This window comes from Bos indicus, chromosome 29 (genome assembly GCF_029378745.1).
Source record: "Bos indicus isolate NIAB-ARS_2022 breed Sahiwal x Tharparkar chromosome 29, NIAB-ARS_B.indTharparkar_mat_pri_1.0, whole genome shotgun sequence".
In the NCBI taxonomy this organism is placed as follows: Eukaryota; Metazoa; Chordata; class Mammalia; order Artiodactyla; family Bovidae; genus Bos; species Bos indicus.
Window position 1 is genome coordinate 44510165 of NC_091788.1, and position 21349 is coordinate 44531513.

Consider the following 21349-nt stretch of genomic DNA (forward strand, 5'->3'; position numbering starts at 1 on the left):
GGCTCACTTAGGAGTCTGCAGGCTTTCACTGTGCGCACCCCCAAAATGTCATCCTGCGCACCTAGACCCTACCTAATCTGTGCCCCAGGAATTCTTGGGGACCCACACCTCAGTGCCGGGGGCCCCAGACTCTGCTCCTCCCAGAATGTCACCCTGGCCACCTGGACCCCACCAAATAATCCTGGGACTTCCGGATTCTCACTCTGCACCCTCCGGAATGTGATTCTGGACACCTGGACAGTCAATCTGGAAATACCAAAACTTCGTCCAGGGTTCCCAGACCCTCGCCCTAAGAACAGATGCTCCCGGGTCCAGAACTGTCCATCTCGGTCCCTTCTCCCCTCCATCCCCAGGGCTGTCGTCAGCCAGGCGGTCCCTTCACTCCAGAACGGCCTCCTCCGAGTCCTCAGTCCGCGAGACTACATCAGTTTGGGGCGGGGGCGGCAGTTCACATTTGGCCCAGAATGAATGGAAGCCCCTAAGAAGGCGGGCAGGGCTGAACTTGGGCGTGCTGGACGCCAGGGTCCGGGTCCGGTGCCCTCGCCTTCCTGGCCATCCTCCCGCCAGCGTCCCCCCTACCCACACATCCCGCCCCCAGTCCCCGGGTTTCTGCCTACTCCCGAAGCAGCGGGAGAGCCCTAAGGGGCGGGGTTTGGGCGGAGCTGGCTCCCAGGAAGGGGCGGGGTCTTGCCCTGCCCACGTCTCAGGGCGGGGCCAGACGGGAAAGGGCTGCGTGTCCAGGGATTTCCCTCCTGGAGGCAGGCGGCGTGCGGGAAACGCCGAGTCCTCGGTTACCTTTCCCACCCGTTTATCCTCACAGTCACCCCCATTAGCAGCCCTGTCCGTTAAGTAGGAGAGGACGTGCCGATGGGTCCTAGGATGAGCCTTCAGGATTCGGTGTTGAACTGCAGAGCACCCTCCCACCTCCAAATTCTTCCCAGCCACCACCACCCGCCAGGGGTGGGGGAGAGGAGGCTAAAAATAATAAGTCTTTAAAACCCAAAAGACAGTAACAAGTGCTGGAGAGGGTATGGAGAAATTGGAACCCTCACACTATGAGTGGGAATGTAAGATGGGGCGGCTGCTGTGGAAAACAGTCTGGCAGGTCCTCAAAAATATTAGTACATGACCCAGCAATTTCACTCCTAGGTGTATATACACGGGGGGATTGAAAACATATGTCCACACACACACACAAATCTGTACACAGTGTTCATAGTAACACTATTCGTAATTGTTGAAAATATAGAGCCAAAGGAATGTTCATCTATTGATGAAAGGAGAAACAAAAAATGACGATAGAACATTATTCTGCCATAAAAAGGAATGAAGTACTGATATGTGCTACAACATGGATGAATCTTGAACATGACACCAGTTGAAAGAAGCCAGACACAAAAGGCCACATATTCCATTTTTATGACACAACCAGAATAGGCAAATCTGAAGAACAAACTAGTGATTGCCAGGGAAGAGGAGAATGTGAGAACGACTTCTGATGGGTATGGGATTTCTTTTGGGATGATGAGAATGCTCTGAAATTAGACAGTGGTGATGGTTGCACAGTTACGCAAATACATGAAAAATCACTGAATTATCTAAACACTTTAAAATGGTAAATTGTATGGTATGTGAATTATACCTCCATAAAACTATTTTGTTTATTTATTTAGACTGTGCTGGGTCTTCACTGCTGCCGGAGGGCTTTCTCTAGTTGCAGTGAATGGGCTTCCCGCTGCAGTGGCTTCTCCTGTTGCAGAGCACAAGCTCTGTACACAGGCTTCAGTAGTTACAACTCCCGGGCTCTACAGCATAGGCTATTCAATAGCTGTGGCTGACGGGCTCAGTTGCCCTGCAGCTTGTGGGATCTTCCTAGACCAGGAATTGAACCTGCATCTCCTGCATTGGCAGGCAGATTCTCAACCGCTGGGCAAGCAGGAACCTAAAGCTGTTATTTTAAACCTCCAGCTCTGGGGTTAAAACCAGCGTGGGACACATGACTGGGAACTAGAATCATGGAGCCAGGTACCCTCCTGCAGATAATCTGCCTACCGCATTTTTTCAATTTATTTATTTACTTATGGCTGTGCTGGGTCTTTGGTGCTGCGTGCAGGCTTTCTCTAGTTGCAGTGAGCTGGGCTTCTCTTCTTTGTGGTGTACGGGCTTTTCATTGAAGTGGCTTCTCTTCTTGCAAAGCACAGGATTCACATGCACAGGCTTCAGTAGTCGCAGTACATGGGCTCAGTAGTTTTGGCTCCCAGGCTCTAGAGCACAGGCTCAGTAGAAGAGGTTCACAGAGTTAGTTGTTCCTCTGCATGTGGCATCTTCCTGGATTCCAGGGATTGAACCCATGTTCCCTGCATGGGCAGGCAGATTCTTATCCACTGAACCACCAGGGAAGTCAAGTCCTCTACTGCATTTTAATAAAGTCAGCATCATTCTCTTTTTTTCCCCCAGGGGAGACCCTTGGCTTACTACATGGTATGCGTGTGTTGGGGATCAAAAAAGGGATCACAAAAGGGTCCCTTTTGTGCAGTAAAAAGGGACCTCAGGACTTTGGGAAGATTCCCAATGAACGAAGAAATGAGCTAATCAGCACATGAATGAATGGATCCCTTCCCCTGGCTCCCATCCCCATGGAAACCCCAGAAAACCAGTTCCTTTTCTCGCCTGTCTCTGGTCTTGGATGCTGGTTCTCAGACTGAAGGTCCATGTGAGAGCCCCCGAACCTAAGGACCCACTTCAAGGCACAAGTGACAGGTGTTAACACCTCTGCCCAGGCCTCAGCCTCTGGCCTGGCTCTGTCTGAGTTGCCAATCCTGCTATCTTCCTGCTCCCTGAAGCCCATTCACATACCTCTTCCTCTCCCCAGACTGTGACAAGAATGAAGAACAGAGGAGGTCATAGCTGCCACTTGCTGTCTCCTGGACCCTGAACTTTTCTCGTTAAAAAAAAATGACTAATCACTAAGCCAGCAAATCCCCCCTGAGCCAGCTCTGCATGCGGCCCCTTCCTGGGTGCTGAGGATGCAAGCAAGGCAGACACATGCGGTGTGCGCACAGCAGGGGCTCAAGGGGCTGCAGGTCATACCACAGGCTAGGCGAGCTTCTTGGAGGGGACACCTGAGCTGACTGAGCTTTGTAGTACGATGAGCAAGAATGCTTCCTGGGGGGTACTGACCACCGTTCACACCCCCCCATCATTAGGGCCTGTGGCTCCCATAGCCCTATTTCCCCCTCCAGGCACCAATGGCCCTATATTGTCACTGCCCACTTAGCATCTGTCTCCTCCTGTCCCCTTAAGGCCAGATCCATCTCCACATCCTTAGGACTGCCCAGGACAGGGTTGGCAGAGAGGCTCTGCTGAATACAACAGGTAGAGTGGGGTACTGGCAGGCAGGGGCCGTGCTGAGACAGAAGCCTGAAGCCCTCTTGTGTATGTGTGTGTGTGTGGGGTCCTCCTCCCCTTCCTGACCTGGTTTCCCTTTTGTGGTTTCTCCAGCTCCACCCTCTAAGCCCCTCTACCGTGGTCTGCAGTTTCCTGCCCCAGACACTCTAGTCTGCCGCATCATGGCACCAACTGTCCATCTCTCCTGCCTCCTGGCCCTGCTGGTGGCAGGCCTGGCTCAAGGCATCAAGGACTCCCTCAGGGGCCAGGTAAGTGTCCCCAACTTTCTCCCCATGTCTGGGGCTCACCCCGGCAGAAACAGGGGTTTGTTCCTATTTCTCAGAGGGAGTAACTGAGACTGAAGGGATGATCCATGTGCTCAGGCCCACACAGGGAGAAAGGCGGGTGAACCGGTTGCTCCCCTAGTCCAGTCCCAGCTCGGGTGGGAGCTGAGGTGTGGTCCCCGCCATGACTCCTCACCTCACCCCCTCCCCACTGCTCTTTTTACACCCCCCGCCCCCCACCCTGCACCGCCACCCAGGACCCAGGTCCCCAGCCACTGGAGCTGAAAGAGGTCTTCAGATTGTTTCAGATGCAGTACAACCGGAGTTATCCAAATCCAGCAGGTATGCCAGGGCACGTGCGTCCCCAGTCCAAACCCCTGCTCTCATCTAACAGACAAGGAAATTCAGGCTCAGGGTGGGGAATGCATTTGGCCAAAGCCACTCAGGAGGACAGTGACGTGGGGCTGAGAGTGTACTCCCTGGTTTCCCAAACAAGCAGGGACGGGATCCTCCTTGGCTATGAACCTGGAGGGAGGTGGTAGCTGTTGGGGGTTTGACTGGTCCGAGAGGATCGTCACGTCCAGAGCCACTTTCCTGTGACTGCAGCAGCAGGAGACTGCTAGTCATCCAGGAGGCACCCAGGGTTACCCATTTTGTGGATTCCCTCTCCCATGCGTTGCCAGCCCTGTTCCTGCCCTCTGGATCTCATCTCCCATGGGGGAGGTCCGTGGGCACCTTTCAGCCTGACTTCCTGTGCCAGGGACTTGTACCCCAACCCTCCCCTGCCATGTTCCAGCCACAGACTTGCGGCCAGAGGTGTGAAGTAGAGACAGAGATGACCTGGCAGGAAGTCGGTTTCTGACCACCCACCTTTCCCTTGTCACTAGCTTTCCGACTTTTCACTTGGCTTCTTCAGGTGGGCAGATACTCTCTACCTGCCTTCAACGAAACTCCAACCGTAGGGGCCCTGGGGAGCCACTTCCTTGGTCCAGGTGTCTGTAGCGGGGTCTGCAAAGACCATAGGAAAGGAGCCAGTGCTTACCTGGGAGAGTTTGGGTGGAAAGCCAAACTGGTGGCCGCTTCCTGTCTCTGAGGGCTTGCGAGCCAGCCTAGGACAACCTCCTTTTGGTTTAGAGTACGCCCGCCGCCTGGACATCTTTGCCCAAAACCTGGCCAAGGCTCAGCGGCTGCAGGAGGAGGACCTGGGCACAGCCGAGTTTGGGGTGACTCAATTCAGTGACCTCACAGGTACTGGACTCCTGGCAATGGGTGGTAGGCGGGGAAGCAGGATCTTCCCCAGCAGATACCAGGCTGACTTGGCTTCTGTTCCCCAGAGGGACTCTCGAGCTGGGGGTTTGCCCTGAATCCGAGATCAGGGCAGGAACTCTGTGGAGGCCTGGGCGGTAGCCCAGCTCACAGAGACACCGGGTGCAGGGCTGTGCGCCCCAGCAAGGAACCTGGCCTCCCTCTAGGCCTCAGGGTCCTCATCTTTCTGCCTCCAGGGGCATTACAGGGACTCAAATGGCTCAGGATGTGGATGGCTGGGGTGGGAAGCAGGATGTGGGGGGAGGGGTCAAAACACTGAACTTCATGGCCCCATGTGTCCCCAGAGGAGGAGTTTGTCCAGCTTTATGGAAGCCAGGTGGCTGGAGAGGCCCTCGGTGTGAGTAGAAAAGTGGGGTCTGAAGAGTGGGGGGAATCAGAGCCCCAGACCTGTGACTGGCGGAAAGTTGGCACCATCTCACCCGTCAGGGACCAGGTATCTGCCTCCACCCCAAGCCCAGCAGCCTGGCCAGTCCAGCCCCGGGGCGGGGGCGGAGGGGGGGGTGCGTGGGGGGTGTGGGGAGGCGGGGAGGAGAGGGCCTGCAGTCTTTACCCGCCCCCACCACCGCCATCCTTTCCCCACTAGCGAAACTGCAACTGCTGCTGGGCCATGGCGGCAGCGGGCAACATCGAGGCCCTATGGGCCATCAAGTTCAGAGACTTCGTGGAGGTCTCCGTGCAGCGTATGGCTGGGGGCAGGGGCTGGGGTGAGGACCAAAGGAGGTGGGGGTGCCTGAGGCCTGGGCACACACATTGTCCCTTCTGGCACCAGAGCTGCTTGACTGTGACCGCTGTGGGAACGGCTGCAGGGGTGGCTTCGTCTGGGATGCGTTCCTCACTGTCCTCAACAACAGTGAGTGCCTGGCTGCTCCAGGCAGTCGTGGTGGGGGAAGGATGGGGCGGGTACTGTTCCTGAGCTGAACTGAGCCTCCTCCTGGGCCTTGCTTATCTCCAGGCGGCCTGGCCAGTGAGAAGGACTATCCATTCGATGGGAGTGGCAAAACCCACAGGTGCCTGGCTAAGAAGTACAAGAAGGTGGTCTGGATCCAGGATTTCATAATACTGCAGGCCTGCGAGCAGAGTGCGGGCACAATGGGGACACGGGTGGGCACAGGGGGGAGACGGACAGGGACAGACGGACCAGGACAGACGGGGCTATAGACAGAGACGGAGGCCATCTCTGGGGGCGGGGGCTAGAGGGTGGAAAAGAGGAAGAGATAGATAGAGATGCCCATGAGCCGAGAGCAGGGGATGAAGGAGTGGCAGGGCTAGATGGCACCTTCCACCCCCAGGCATGGCCAGGCACTTGGCCACCGAGGGCCCCATCACCGTGACCATCAATATGAAGCTACTGCAGGTGAGATAAGGTAGGGAATGGGGCGGGGGGGGGTGGCGGGTGCATATAGGGGAGGTGGCCCGACTCGGCCTCTCTGCCCCTGCAGCAATACCAGAAGGGTGTGATCAAGGCCACACCTACCACCTGTGACCCCACACTAGTGGATCATTCTGTCCTGCTGGTGGGTTTTGGTAAAACCAAGTCGGTGGAGGGGAGGCAGGGGAAGGCGGCCTCGTTCGGATCCTACGCGCGCCCTCGCCGCTCCATGGCATACTGGACCCTGAAGAACTCCTGGGGGCCTCAGTGGGGTGAGGAGGTGAGTGTGATCTACGGGGGCGGACAGGGCAGGACAGACCTCTCCCCGCTGTCTGGCGCTGATGGGCCCTCACTTCTTAGGGCTATTTCCGGCTGCATCGAGGGAGTAACACCTGCGGCATCACCAAGTTCCCGGTCACCGCCAGAGTGGACAAGCCTAAGAAGCAGCACCAAGTCTCTTGCCCTCCCTGAGGCTGCCTGGCTGCCCTTTGGCTCTCTCCTGCTGTGCCCGTTACCTTCCCCTGCCACCCGCCCCAAGGCTTTTGCCTAGTTCCCCAGTATTCTCGCTGGGGATTGAATAAAGCAAGACAAGACCCGTCTTTGGAGTGGTCACGGCTGGGGTGGGGAAACGGATGGGGAGCGAGTAGATACCGTTCTCCGACATGTCCCTGTCCCTGTGCGGTCAACGGACACATACATTCTCATACACCATGACACTCAAAGAGATGTACGTGTACAACGGGCACACACTTCCACGCGCGGACCCATGTGAGTACCCACTCACAGCCTCCTCCAAAGTCATGGCAACTTTATTGTCAGTGTGGCCAGGGCAGGGCAGGGGCCTCAGTCATGATAGAGGCGCAGGAGGCAGCCACGGAGGGTGCCCATGTAGCGGTCCCAGAGCGCCTGGTGCCTGCAATGGTAACAGTAATGGTGTTGGCTGATGTTGACTGGATCCCCATGACCCTGCTCCACGAGCTCTCAACACCTTCACTCGTTTAATCCTCACGGGATTCCTATAAGCCTTAATGCTGTCACCCCCAGCTTATGTCTGAAGGAACGGAGGCACACAGAGAGAAAGGAACTTGTCAAGATCAGGTCAATTTCTCAGTGATGGAGCTGAGACTCTGGTCAACAGAGTGACTTCCAACCCCAGGGCCAAAGCACAGGGAACTCAGAGTCTGCAGGAGAGCTGGGCCCCAGCAGGGAGCCAGCAGGATAAGGAAGCCTGAGATCTCTCACCGGAAGCCATCCAGGGAGTGGACCGAAGCGGAATACTGATTCAGGAAGAGCCGCACGTCATTCAATGGCCAGTGGTCGGAGCGGCAGGGTTCCACGAACTGTGGGTCCAAGGTAACATCCAGCACTGGTATAGCCCAGGGACAGGCCAGGATGGGGTCAGAGGGCAGCCGACAGAACAACTCACCTTCTCCACGAGGTCTACAAACAGGTCTCTGACATCCTTATTGTGGGTCAGCTTGGCGGCCACGTTCACCAGCCCCCGGGACAGGTTCTGTCGGGGAGGGAGCCTGGGAGTTCGGCCTTCTGTCCGAGAGAGGCTGGGGGCTGAAACCACATCTATCCACCTCCCTCAATCAAGTAATTCCCCAGCGTTTAAGAGCTGGCTCCCCCCAGGGGCAGGCAGAGGGAACAGCAGCACTGCCTGAAGCCAACAGCAGGGCTGCTGGGGTGGGGACAGGGCTCTGGAGGCTGAAGATGCCCCAAGGATAGAGGCTGGACTGGGCCACAGACCTTGAAGTTGGCTTCCATCTCCGAAAAGACACCAAGCTTCCCCCGGAGGGCCGTGCACACCAAGCTGAAGGAAGACAGGGTCAAGGCCCGCACTGCCTGGGCGCCCACTTCAGGCCCCGCCCCACAGACCCCAGGGTCACCTCTTGTGCAGGTCTAGAAGGTCCTTGTCAGCCACAAGCACCTTGAGCTCCTTCAAGTCCTGGAGAAACTCCTTGTCCAAGTCCATGTCCATGTCATCCACCTGGGAGTCTAAGTGAGGCCCACGAAGGGAATTGAGGTGGGAGATTCAAAAATGCCTCCTGTGATAACCTGAGCCCCCCTCCCATTTCATGGCACCCCACAAGACAAAAGAGCACGCTGGGTGTGACAGAGCTGGAGGGACTGGCCCCAAGCCAGAGAGACGCTGTGGGTCCCTTGTCTGCAGACAAGCTGTGTGTGGGGGCGCTGGGCCGTGAGCAGAAGCGGCTGGGCAGGGGCCCTGAAGAAGAAGGGCTGCTGGGAACGGGGGCCTGCACCTGGATCAGTGGGGGCCTCACCGACGGCTCCGAGGGTCCAGTTTTGGATCATGAGCTCAGCACAGAAGGCAAAGTCCCCAAAGCTCAGATACTGCAGTTTTTTCTTCCCTGTCTCAAAGCGATTGTTGGCAAAGAAGACGATGGCTGCATAGTCCCTGCGGGGTAGGGAGAGGAGGGGGTCCATCAGGGCTTGAAATTCCTTCTTAGCAAGCAGTTCCCAGCTACAACATCGGCAGGACCTCCGTGTTCTGGCCTCTCTCTACCCTAACTCACTGTGTGATGGGTTTCAAGTCACGTCTCTCTGGGCCTCCTCCTCTGGGCAAAGAGAAGGTTTCAGCCCGGCTCTCCTAAGGGACACGGTGGGAGACCACAGGGTAACAGCGACCACTTACTGAGTACTTACTAAGCCCCAGGGGCTGTGCCATCATGGGCTTTACCCATGGCACCTCACAACAGTCCAGCTGGTGAATGGCCAGGCTGGGATTCCAACCCAGGCCAGTCTGAACCAAAGTACAACCCAAGAGAGGGATAACCACTGCCCCCCTACAGCATGGAGGTCATGCAGGTTGGGGCAGAAAACAAGGGTCAGCTTCAGGGCATAAGGAAGGAGTGTGCAGGAGGGGGAGGCAGTTGGCTCCTCACCTGGCCCCTCTCCTGGCCCCTCACCTGGCCAGCCGGTCGGACAGGAGGAAGTGCTGCTGGATGTTATCCACCAGGGAGCCCCGCATTTCCTCCACCACCTTGAAGACGCGCTTAAAGTTGTCGAACTGCAGGGCAGTTAGAGGAGAAGGACAGGTCAGGTTGCTCACTCAATAAACTGTTGGGTGAGCATCCCTCTGTCACTGACCCACCTATCCAATCACCAGACACGGATGGAGTATTTGCTATTCCTTCAACAAACTATTATCCCCTGCATTGGCAGGTGGATTCTTTACCAATGTGCCACCTGGAAAGCCCCATTAATTATTAATACCTCTTATCAATTCCCCAAATGTTCACCAGCTTCTGCCATCTTGCCTTGGATAAATGTTTACTCACTCTTATCAACAAATTCACCCCTATTTTAGCATCATGCTCTCTAGCTCTTCACCAGTTTGTGCTGAAACTGACCTTCCTGGCTAAGCCCCAGGAACTCAAAAAAGAGCAAATACTAAGCCATCTTGGGGAGCTCACAGGAATCACAGAGGAAAATGCTAAAGGCCCAGTTAGAAGGGTTACTTCTTCCTGGCACCACTGGCAAGGCTTTTGGAGAAGGTGGTATATGACCACCCACCTCAACCCCTGACCCTGCCTTAGATTTCAAGGGGTAGATATGTCCTAAAATAATACCCTGTAAAAATAATACAGGCAGGGGCAGATGAGCAAAAGGAAGCCAGGGGCTGGGGAGTCTAGAGAGGGGGGCAGGGACAGGATGATAGGAGAGTCTGAAGGTCAAGGCCAAGGAATGTGGCTGCTATAGGAAAGAATGGGAGCCATTCAAAGTTCGTGAGCAGAAGAAAGCTAAGGTCTGAGAAGTCACTCTGGCTCAAGAGTAGGGGACGGCTTGGAAGGGGCAAAAGGAGGAGAGTGGAAACGAAGGCACTGCCACAGAGGTGTTGGAGTGGGCTGGAGGCGAGGCAGGAACCAAAGGGATGGCGCAAAGGGGCGGGCTGCAGACAGCTGCAGTGCCCACCTGTCTCCGGCAGCTCTTGAGGGTGATGCCTGTTTTGGTGCTGATATCATCCAGGTCTTTCTTGGTGCCCTTAGACAGCTTTTTGCCCAGCACCTCCCGCACGAAGGCCTCGTCAAAGGCATAATACCTGTGGGGAGTTGGGGACGACACTACTGACTTTCCATAAGAAGAGGGGAGAGGAGAGCTGGCAGGACCTGGGTTTGGCCCCTTCTGCTCTCAACTTTCTCCCGGCTTGGGTAAGTCCCGACCGTCCCCGGGCCTCATCGTCAGCCTGCAAAATGGGTACATGGCCAGACTGATTGGCGTCCCCACCACCCGCCAGGTGAGCACCTCTCGATGAGCAGCGCCTGTCGAGAGGGCGGGATCTGGAAAATAAGCTGGTGAAGCAGCTTGGGAGGCGCGTGGAGCAGGCGCTCGAGCATGTGGAAAGTCCGGTAGTGGTCCATGGTGTCGCTCTGCAGCACCGCTGCTGTGGCGCCGGTCTGCTCCAGAATTCCCGAGCGCACCCTCAGGGCCACCGCGTCGCTCACTGGGAAGCGAGGGCTGGCATCAGGCCCCGCCCCGCCGACCCTAGAGGTTCTTCAGGGATTTCAGCCCCGAGCCCCAGGCATTTCATACTCCCAGGCCTCTGCCCACTGCCCTATAGGATGCCTAGTCCTGGCTTGGCCCCCTCTCCCATCCAAAACAACCGCTCCGCCAGACCGGCTCCCCCAGTCGGCCCCCCACAGACCCGAATAACCGTCCAGCCAAAGGCGATACACGTCCTCGTCGATGAGGGTCGTGTTCCCCACGAAGATGTCCAGTTCGCTGGTCATGGCGACGCCCGGACCCGGGCGCTACCGCAGCGCCCCAGCAGGAGCGAGCACTGCCCGGGCCCGGCACGCCGCCGCCGGGCCACTTCCGGGAGCACTGACATTCGTCTCCCGGCACCCGGAGCCAGAGAAGGACCACTTCCGGGACAGAGCTAGTCTGGGCAGGAGCCGCGAGGGAAGAAGCTGAGGCGGAGGCGGTTGGGTAGCCCCTCCTCCCAGCGGGAGGGGGAATCTCGGGTTCCCGGGTTCCCAGCCCAGCCCACCCCACCCTCACGCCGGCCGGGTTTGCAGGAGGGCATCCAGAGCCAAGGCCTCTGGCTAGTTGCCCCTGTCCCAGCAACCTTCACCCTCATATCCTCCTGGTTGTTCTGTGCCCTTTTGCGGGGAGCCCCACTACTTTGACCTGTATCCTGAATGTAGTAGCTCCACAGGGCTCTATGGGGTTCCCTGGTGGCTCAGCGGTAAAGAATCCACCCGCCAACACAGGAGATGCGAGTTCCACCCCTGGATCGGGAAGATCCCCTGGAGAAGGAAATAGCTACCCACTCCAGTATTCTTGCCTGGGCAGTCCCTGGGGTTGTGAAAGAGTAGGACACGACTGAGCGACTAAACAACAGGGCTCTGTCCTGAATCTTTTTTATGCAAAAAAAGTTGTCTGGCTCGTCTTCAAGGGCCCTTGCTGAGGGCCCCTCAGTCCATCCTGCAGATGAACCCCTCTCCTGAATATGGGGTACCTATTCCCATGGTTTTAAGCCAATCGGCCCGCCTCCACCCCTCCAACTAATGACCTCCCTGTTACAGCTTAGAGCTCTGTCTGGAAGTCCACATCCAGTCGGCCACCAACCTGTAACTCTTTCCACTCGGTTCCCCACAGCCAGACCTGTTGGTTTCCTGATCTGTTCCCACCCACACCCCACACACACACACCCCCACACACACCCCCACACCCCCATCCCCGTGTTCCTATTTCAGGAACAGCCCCTACATCCACCCTGTTCTCATACCAGAAACCTGGGCTTCTCCCAGACTCTTCTCTCTCCACATTCAAGTCTGCTGATTTGCCTCCTGAATATTTCTAGTATCTGTTTTGTCCTCTCCACCCCCACTGCACTGTCCAAGCCTAGTCCTTCTGCATAGCTCTCTTTGCCCACTGACACATTGTTCTCAGTAATCTTTCTGCCTACATCCCCTCCCTGTGGTCCATCCCACACAGAGCAGCCCAATCAACCTTTTTAAAAAATGTATTTTCAAAAATATTACTCCCCTGCTGAAATCCTTACTCCATCTAAATGCTCCATCTTAATATTTAAAGCCCTTAAGAATTTAGCTCTACATTTGTTGCCTGCCTTTCTCTCTTACCACTTTCTCTAAGAACTGCCTTTCCAAAACAGACACGAAAAACCAGTTTACTCTCGCTGTTCCTAAAGCATGGAGTCTCTTTCAGTCCCCAGACTTTCATCGTGCTATTCTCTCTTCCTCAAATAGCCCTCTCATGACTCGCCAAAGTCCTATACATCTTTCAGGGTCCCTCTGGTAGCACCTCTTTGGGGAAAGCTTCCCAGGTGGCCATAGAACCCGCCTGCCAATGCAGGAGACATGAGATGTGGGTTCCATCCCTAGGTTGGGAGGCTCCCCTGAAGGAGGGCATGGCAACCCACTCCAGTATTCTTGCCTCGAGAATCCCCATGAACAGAAGAGCCTGCCAGGCTACAGTCCATAGAGTCGCAAAGAATGGGACACGTTTGAGGCGACTTAGTGGGTGGGGTCAGTCCCTCAAAATGTGGTCTTCCTCCATTTGCGTCTTCATCGCAGCTTGTCGCCTCTTCCAGATCAAGACCTCTTTAAGGACAGTATAAGGATATGACTCAAGTTTATTTCTGCGTAGCCCTTACACACAATAAAAGTTTACTGAACAAACAAATCCGTTGTATGCCCCTCCCACCGGACAGGAAACGGTCTGTGAGAGGGAGAGTAGGCTGATGATGTGAGCCAGGACGTTTGGACTTTAATTTCCAAGGACTGAAAGCGATGCTCAGTGAGTCGAGACTCTACAGTTAGAGCAAAGCTAGGAAGGATGGAAAGGCGATCCGTCTGGATTTTGTCAGAGGGTGGGCGGAAGAGTTGAGGGTCGACACTGGAATCTTGGTTCTCAGAGGGAGCCGAGAGGCCTGGGCTCGAGCTTGAGGCAGTTTGGAATTGGAAGGTACGAAGCACGTAGTTTGGGGCTGACTGGCACCGAGGTCGGGGACGCGGATACTCAGAGTCAGCGAGCATCAGGGACACCACGGTCCGAAGTGGGCGGGGAAGGGCTTCATTCTGGGAGCCTGGACCCCGCCCTCTTCTGAGGGCGCTAGCCCGGATTGGCTCTTCGTCCTTGATGTCATGGGGCCCCGCCCCGGCGCGCGCCCCGCCGCGTGCCCACCCCCGCGCGGCTGCTGCATCCTACGCTAGCTCCACCACAGCTTGTCCACTGAGCGGTTGCCTGAGCCCCAGCGGCGAGGAGCTCGTCGTGGGGCTCCTGGGCCGCGGCGGCGGGCAGGCGATGCTCCAGAGGCTTAGGCAGCCATGGAGGCCGAGACGGGCGGCCTGGAGGAGCTGACGGATGAAGAGATGGCGGCTCTGGGCAAGGAGGAGCTGGTGCGGCGCCTGCGGCGGGAGGAGGCGGCACGCCTGGCGGCTCTGGTGCAGCGCGGCCGCCTCATGCAGGAGGTGAATCGGCAGCTACAGGGTCACCTGGGCGAGATCCGCGAGCTCAAGCAGCTCAACCGGCGCCTACAGGCCGAGAACCGCGAGCTGCGCGACCTCTGCTGCTTCCTGGACTCGGAGCGCCAGCGCGGGCGGCGCGCCGCGCGCCAGTGGCAGCTCTTCGGGACCCAAGCATCCCGAGCCGTGCGCGAGGATCTAGGCGGTTGTTGGCAGAAGCTGGCTGAGCTGGAAGGCCGCCAGGAGGAGCTGCTGCGGGAGAACCTGGCGCTCAAGGAGCTCTGTCTGGCGCTGGGCGAAGAGTGGGGTCCCCGAGGCGGCTCCGGCGGCTCGGGGGGCTCTGGCGCTGGGCCGACACCCGAGCTGGCCTTGCCCCCCTGCGGTCCTCGTGACCTGGGCGATGGAAGCTCCAGTACCGGCAGCGTGGGCAGCCCCGATCAGTTGCCCCTGGCCTGCTCCCCAGATGACTGAGGGCACAGCTTCCCGCCGACGCCCACCCGGATTGCTCCTCAAGCGGCGAGACTGCGGTGGACCTGTGGACCCGACGCCGCCCCGGCTGCGCACGAAGGGCCGATGGAATGGACTTAGAAACCCTAACACTGAGGAAGGCCCCTGACTCTCGCTGGCGGGGCAGTAGGGGGACTGGAGGCTGGAGTGGAGGGACTTACTGGGGGCTGGGTGGAGGCTAATAAACTGAGGCGGAAGCAGAGCCCATGGCCCGGGCGCGTCTGTTTGGAACTCGCCGGCGTTGGGACGAGGGCGGGGACCATTGGGGGGTACCATTCCCATCTGGAGGGACTGTAGAACTAAGGTGGCTGACTCCCCCATTACCTCAGTCCTGGGGCGGGGTGTGGGACAGTGGTGAGCCATCGGCTCCCCCCATCAGGCCCCAGGACAGGCCGTGATCCGGCCCCAGAAGTGGCTCCAGCTCCCTTCCCGGCTCCTTCCTGTCCAAGACAATGGGGCAGGAAGCAGGTGCGGGGGGCCTAAAACCCACTCAGCCGCCTCCCGAGAGGCTGGAAGGGGCCTAACAGCGCCCTCCGGTGGCACACGCCGGAGCACTGTGGGTCCCCCACCGGGAGGAGGATAATCCTCTTGGCTTGGCACCTCACAGCACTTCTCTTCCTCTTCTCAGTCCTGGAGATGAGGCAGAACAGATGTAGCCTCATTTGTCAGATAAGAAAATCGAGGTCCAGAAATATCAGTTTGTCCAAGGTCAGGTAGTGAGTTGGTGGAGCTGAAATGGGAGCCTGAGGCTTCTGGTTCCAAATGGTCTCCCTTTAGCCTCTGGGTCCAATGAGAGCAGGCTAGAGCTTCAAGCCTTTTATTCCATTTTGGCAGGTTTGTATAAAAATACTCTCTTTAGGAAAATAAATAGCAGCTGCCCACGCTGTGGAGGCTTGTAGCTAAAGTCTTCTCAGAGCTGGGGGCTGCAGGTCAGCTCTGGCACTCTCCTGAGCCGTTCCTTTTAGGAGGCACTGGCAGAGTGTCCTGGTTCAATAACCTGGTGCTGCTGGCAGTGGGGCTGGGTGAGTTAGTGTTCTAGGCTGGTAGAGTATCATCTTCTGTCAGGGGTAGGGTTGGGTGGATCACAGGAAGAGGTGATGAAGACCATAGGGGTGATCTGCAGGGGATTAGGGCTCCAGAGGACCTCTGAGAATCTACAAAGTCCCTTGGGAGCTGCCTGGAATTTTCTCCAACAAATGGGAACTATTTTGTCTCTGATTTAGTGCAAATTGTGCTAGAGAGGCCAGCTCTGGAGAACCAATGGGCAGCTTTGGCTCTACTAGGAAGCAAAATATGCTCAGTCTTGTCTGGAGGGATGGAGAAGAATCTGCTGGGGTTGGACATGGGATATGATCCAGGCCAGCTGGATCAAATGAGCAGGGAAATACTGGTTAGGGTGGCACCCACAGGGAGCAGGAGCCGGAGTGCCTCATAAGGCCAGGAGGGTTGGGGAGCCCAGGGGATCAGAAGAGGGGTCCCCACTGCTGCTGCTACTCTTGCGATGGGCTGAGGCACAGGGCTCTGGCGTACTGGGGTAGGTGAAGACCAGACTGGGGGTGAAAGGAGTCAGGGAGGGTGTGGTCATGAGCGTGGGAGTGTGCAATGCTTCGGGTTCAAGTACAGGCCCTGGGGAAAGGGAGATACATGGCACAGGGCGGGAGGGGCCTGGCGGGCTGCTGGTGCCGCTGGCACCACCTGTGCCGCTGGTTTCGCTCTCCTTGGCCCCTTCTGGGATTTTGCAGATGGGGCGGTGGGCTTCGAGCACCAGCTCCAGGCGCTCCTTCTGTTTCTGCAGCTCCTCAATCTCTCGCTGCAGTCCAGATTTCTCATCCTCCAGTTTGTCGGTCTCCTGTGGACGATAAGGAAAGGAGTAAAGAAGAAGAGGGCTGAATGTCGCAGAGCCTCCCGCAGTGGTAGTGATTGGCAGGTTGGGGCGTGGGGGAGGGGAGGTTGGGGGGAGTAGAGAGTCTCCATCAAGTCTGGACTACAACTCCCATGAGCCCAGGGGAGAAAATAGGCACGATTCCCATCAGGCTAGGGGGCACCTTCGAAGGATATTGTCCGGCCTGCTTCAGCTCTGCTGTGTTCAGAGCGAGACAAGCTGCAACTAATTTTTAACCACTTTTTCCTCGTCTCAGTGCCGCTCCAAAAGGGAGCTGGGGGGAGGGGATGTATCTAATGGCGCCTCTTGCGGCCCTTGGGAACTGGGGACCCTCTGAGGTTGGGTGGGCCTGGACCAGGGTACCCTCTGCACTCGCTGGTGCTCACCGCCTGCAGGAAGTCGGTCAATTCTTTCCTCCGGTTCCTGCACTTGGCCGCGGCTAGCTTGTTCCTCTCCCGCCTCACTCGACGGCGTTCCTCCTCCTCGGGGCTGATCTGGGGGAAGGAGGGTTACAGAGCAGTGAGGTGGACTCTGTGCTGCCGGCCCAGTGGTAGAACCCTGGCGGAGGGCATGGCAGCGCAGGGACGCCCTCAGATTGCTCTTTGGGGACCTCCCCAACCTGACCGGTTCCGTATTTAGTAAGCTTGGATTAGTCAAATTTCCTCCTCGCTCCCAGCTTTTGCTTCCTATGATTCCTCTGGGAATGTCCTCCCTGTCCCACTATAAATCCTAAGCCTCCTCTCCCAGGACTCAACTGAGATCCCTCAGGCCACCACGACCCTTCCTGGAAGTCTTCTTTCATTCCACAGCTATAAGTGGCCGTTGCAGCCACTCTTTTTCAAAGGAACCTCATTCTTTTCAGTCACTTGATAACCAAACCTCCTCTTCCCCAGAGGCTGTAAGCACTAAGAGGGGGTAATGAGAGCGTCTATGTAGTTGTTTATTGGGAACCTACTGTGTGCCAGCTAAGTGCTTTACATGGATCCTTAACCCAGCTTCTCTTGTAAGGAGCCAAAGGCCAGGGAAGATGAATAACTTGTTTGTGGTCCAGAGCAGAAATTAAAATCCATGCACTCCGGGGCTTCCCTGGTGGTCCAGTGGTTAAGAATCTGCTTTGCAATGCCAGGGACACTGGTTTGATCCCTGGTCCAGGAAGATCCCACATGCTGGAGAGCAACTAAGCCTGTGTACCACAACTACTGAGCCAGCGCTCTAGAGCCCGTGCTTTGCAACAAGAGAAGCCAACACAGTGAGAAACCTGTACACCACAAGGAAGAGTGGCCCCTGCTTGCTGCAGCTAGAGAAAGCTTGGCAGCAACGAAGACCCACCAAAGCCAAAAAATAAATAAAGCTTTTAAAGAATCGATGCACTCTATTTAACACTGAGAAAAGGGCCAGCTGATGGACACCACCTCTTGCGAAAAGGAGCCCATTCATAGCCCATCTAGGAGTACTCAGGATCAAAGAGACATGGCTGAAGGAAGTCCAGGAGCTTGCCTCTGGGGCTTACACCATGGTCTCCTTCCATCTGGTCACAAAAGCCAGCCACTCTTTTTCTGCAAAAGCCAGCCCTGACTAATCGCACATCTTTCTCAGGATTCTAACTGTCCTTTCCATCCTCTACCTTGCTGTCAGAGCAAACTCATTAAGGGGCAGCCCTCACCCACTACAGTCTCAGATACGGAAATGCCCCAGGGAGAGGAAAGAGGAACCAGTCCCTTAAAGACCCTCTTAATCATTTATTTGGGCAAGGACTTTATTACTAGCAGTGAGCAGCCAAAAACCCTGGTTTGGAAGGCAAGTGTTCCCAGCTCTTTCAACGTCAAGCCTTCTCTTACCTCCTGGTGAGACACTGTGGCTTGGTGGGTACGATCTGACTTTAGAATTGGACAGTCCTGTCTCATTACTCACTCCTTGTGTGACCTTGGGCAAGTGACTATCTCTCTGTGCCTTCATCTCCTTAGCTGTAAAATGGGGGAAACCCAGAGTTCATTCCCAAGAGGGTTTTTGTGAGGATTAAATGAGTTAGAGAAATTGAGACTCAGAGTAGCTGAAGGAAACCCTTTCTATTCTCTTCTCAGCAATACAGACAGCATAAGCCCACCCTCTCCGTACCTGTCATCAGGTGGAGCCCCTCTACTGCCCACACAGCTTTCCACATATACACCTTACATGTTCTCACCTCTACCTCCATTCCTGCTCCTGCCATCCCCTCTACCTGGAATGTATTTTCCATCATCTTTCTCCCTATGCAAATCCAACCCATCCTTCTAGGCTAATATGCCTCCACCTCCAAGAAGCCTTCCCTGATCCAGAAGTGACAGCACTGCCCTCTGGGCCTCCCCAGGGGCTCTCATCACTTTCTGTCTTGGCCAATAGTAACCAGTGGACCTACTCTCCCCACGCCCCTTCTCAGCCTGTGTTCTGCTTCTGGACAAGAGTTTATTTTCTGCGCCTCAGCACCCCTGTGGACTCAAGAACCTTCATGAGCTCCTCTGCTTCTTACCTGTTCACAGGGCCGGCGACGCACCCCTGGAGTTGGGCCCAGGGCCCGTATGACTCCTGGCCGGGGCTGCGGGGGACTGTACGGGGGATAGGCCAGAGGCCTGGGGTAGCTGCTGGGTCCCAGGAAGTGAGGTTGAACCATCCACTGAAGCTCCTGGTTGCCACTCACAGTGTTGATGCTTGGCACGAGGTGGAACTTCTGAGGGATAAGACATGGAGGGCCAGGGGTAAGGTCTGTGAGGACTGAGGGGCTTCCAATAATAAAGTGTGAATTCCAAGTGCTATCCCAGCCACTTTAAAAATACTGATTCCTTATAATTTGCACAACAGTATCTTCATTTTAAAGGCTTCCCCGGTGGCTCAGAGATAAAGAATCTGCCTGCATTTCTGATGCCAATGCAGGAGATGCAGGTTTGATCCCTGGGTCAGGAAGATATCACTTGGTGGAGAAAAAGGCAACCCACTCCAGTATTCTTGCCTGGAGAATCCCATGGACAGGGGAGCCTGGTGGGCTGCAGTCCATGGGGTTGCAAAGAGTTGGACACGACTTAGTGACTAAACAACAACAAATCTTCATTTTCAGACAGGAAAACAGTTGTCCTTAGACAGACAGTCAATAAGTGGGAAGTGAGGTTTGGGTACAGGTCATCAGGGTCTTACCAACTCCTGCACCCTGTCTGAGTCCCATCTGCACAAAGAAGATAATGACAGCCCTAGGAAGATTCCCTGGGGAAGGAAATGGCAACCTGCTCCAGCATTCTTGCCTGGGAAATCCCATGAACAGAGCAGCCTGGCGGGCTACAGTCCATGGGGTTGCAAAAAGTCAGACACAACTGAGCGACTAAGCACAACTTCAAGGGTGACTAGGAGAATCAGGTAAGAGAGTGTATGTGCGACAGAGCCTGGCAAGTGGCAGGTACCCAACATACAGGGGCCATGGTAGACAAGAGCCATTGCTCTGGGTTCAAGCTAGCCCAGTTCTGATCTTAGCTCAGCCATTTACTGGCTGTCAGGGTAAATTATTTATCCTCAATATGCCTCAATTTCCTTGTTTTTAATATTGTCATAGGTGAGGATCATTTCCCTGATGCCAAGAAGTACCCTTCAGTAGCTCTGAGGTCACAGTTTAATTGACAAACTAAAAAATTTTTTTTAAAAATAGTGGCACAAAATAACAGGTTTTAAAATCCATGGGGTCTTAGATTCTGTGAGACAAGGTAAAAAATGAGGTGGAAAGTGCCCAGCACAATGCAAGACTGCACAATATGCGCTGCCTCGATTCTTTCAGCCAGAAATGTGAGGAATGGGTTGAGATAGGGACTCAGTGTTCCGGAGGAGAAGTGAGTTCAAGCCCTGGGGCTGGGCCCTGGGTGTGGGCCCCCAGCCGTCCGGGAAAGCTCCCTCAAGCCCAGGCAAGTCTAGACAGCAGTGTCCCCGGCTCAGCGCTGCGGGCGCAGTGGCCCAATGACCCTAGTTCCCAGCCTACGTACCGCCGGCGGCATCTCCCGCTCCCGACGTTGTCAGGGCCCGGGCCGCTCCGGGCCAGGAAGGGAGGGGCGCCCGGGGTGAGTCACCCACCGTGACTCGGCCGCCGTGACTCGGCGGAACGGACGCCGCTCCTTCCCTCCCCTAGAGACACGTGCTCATCGCCCCTCGACAGGAAATGGGCACCTGCAGCCTCCCAGGTCCCCCCAACCGGCAGCGGGCGCCGTTCAGTGTCGAGAGTCAGGGGAGCGGGAGTTGCCGGTTGCAAGACCCCGTGCACGTCCTGGCATCTCGCGGTCTCCACGCGCCCCAACCCGTAAAGGGGTCAAGAGCCAGTCTCCTGGATCCCACCAGGTCCACTGCGGCTGGACGGGGATGAGGACTTGGCGATGGGGTGGAGAGGGACAAACAGGCAGGCACACGGATGACCACAGACTGCCCAAGATTCCCAGTCTGTCCGGGCAAGCCGGCTTGGGGAGCCAGTGCGTGGGGACCTCTCGGCCGCGGCTTAGACTCCGGACCTCGGAAATGTCGTCCGAGATAGATCGGGACCCTCTCTGATCCGGTCGGGGCTGGGACTAATCCCGGACCAAGGAATTAACGGTGAACAGGAGGAAGGAGAGGAGGTAACAGAGACGGAGGGACAGAGAGACAACGGACAGAGGGGAAGGGGGACGCGCGCTTGGGCCGATGCTCGCAGAGATGTGTTCCTCCCGCCGCGCGTGCTCTGCTGGGCTGTGGGGCAGAAAGTGCCTTTGGACAGCGGAGAGTGGGCAGGATCCGCTGCCACCGCTCCGATACCTGGTCCCTCCCCCAGTTCCCGGTCCCAGTCCCCGAGTGTGCCGGAGCGGCCCGCGCTCTCCTCGGCGCTGTCCACCTGTGGACTCCAGGTGTCGGGTTCCTCTCACCTGCTGGCCTGTGGCCGGGGGCTGAGTCGGGCCGCCGTACGCACCGCCGGCGCCGGAGCTCGGTCCCGGTTCCCCGTAGTCTCGGAACATGCCCTGGGTTGGCGGCTCTGTGGGGTCCGCGTCGGCGGCTTCGGTTCTGACTCACTCGCTCCTCGCGGAGTCTTTTCTTTTTATGAATGAAAAGTCCTCGGGCTGAACCACTTCTACTCGGGGGGGTGGGCGGGGGAGGGCGGGCATTTCGC

At 56.6% G+C, this 21349-nt stretch overlaps 4 protein-coding genes across 8 annotated transcripts; 2 read left to right on the forward strand and 2 right to left on the reverse strand.

The window, feature by feature from the left end:
* Positions 1-3521: 3521 nt before the first annotated feature.
* On the forward strand, positions 3522-6965 carry CTSW (cathepsin W). Of its 2 annotated transcripts, XM_019954934.2 has the most exons (10): positions 3522-3656; positions 3929-4013; positions 4806-4919; positions 5282-5430; positions 5581-5677; positions 5767-5847; positions 5950-6075; positions 6287-6351; positions 6437-6646; positions 6727-6965. In XM_019954934.2, exons 1-10 carry the CDS (start codon positions 3570-3572, stop codon positions 6835-6837), a joined length of 1125 nt encoding a protein of 374 aa, XP_019810493.2. In that variant the 5' UTR covers positions 3522-3569; the 3' UTR covers positions 6838-6965. The 2 variants fall into 2 exon arrangements, with proteins under 2 accessions (XP_019810493.2, XP_070638785.1); XM_070782684.1 differs by lacking the exons at positions 5767-5847; positions 5950-6075 and having other exon boundaries at positions 5581-5701.
* A 194-nt stretch (positions 6966-7159) lies between these two features.
* Positions 7160-11226, reverse strand: FIBP (FGF1 intracellular binding protein). 3 transcript variants are annotated; one of them, XM_019954935.2, is made up of 10 exons: positions 11036-11223; positions 10636-10834; positions 10306-10432; positions 9300-9400; positions 8634-8788; positions 8259-8367; positions 8119-8182; positions 7793-7879; positions 7609-7706; positions 7160-7279 (listed from the first exon to the last, which is right to left on the reverse strand). In XM_019954935.2, the coding sequence occupies exons 1-10, from the start codon at positions 11118-11120 to the stop codon at positions 7210-7212; spliced, it is 1095 nt and encodes a 364-aa protein (XP_019810494.1). In that variant the 5' UTR covers positions 11121-11223; the 3' UTR covers positions 7160-7209. The 3 variants fall into 3 exon arrangements, 2 of the variants coding, with proteins under 2 accessions (XP_019810494.1, XP_019810495.1); XM_019954936.2 differs by having other exon boundaries at positions 8655-8788; positions 11036-11222; XR_011564901.1 differs by lacking the exon at positions 7793-7879 and having other exon boundaries at positions 7609-7732; positions 11036-11226.
* A 1744-nt stretch (positions 11227-12970) lies between these two features.
* Positions 12971-21267, reverse strand: FOSL1 (FOS like 1, AP-1 transcription factor subunit). 2 transcript variants are annotated; one of them, XM_019955267.2, is made up of 4 exons: positions 21108-21267; positions 18716-18913; positions 16596-16703; positions 12971-16176 (listed from the first exon to the last, which is right to left on the reverse strand). In XM_019955267.2, exons 1-4 carry the CDS (start codon positions 21195-21197, stop codon positions 15757-15759), a joined length of 816 nt encoding a protein of 271 aa, XP_019810826.2. In that variant the 5' UTR covers positions 21198-21267; the 3' UTR covers positions 12971-15756. The 2 variants fall into 2 exon arrangements, with proteins under 2 accessions (XP_019810826.2, XP_070639354.1); XM_070783253.1 differs by lacking the exon at positions 21108-21267 and adding an exon at positions 20205-20441.
* Positions 13683-14529, forward strand: CCDC85B (coiled-coil domain containing 85B). The gene has a single exon (XM_019955269.2). The coding sequence runs from the start codon at positions 13683-13685 to the stop codon at positions 14289-14291; it is 609 nt and encodes a 202-aa protein (XP_019810828.1). The 3' UTR covers positions 14292-14529.
* Positions 21268-21349: the final 82 nt, after the last annotated feature.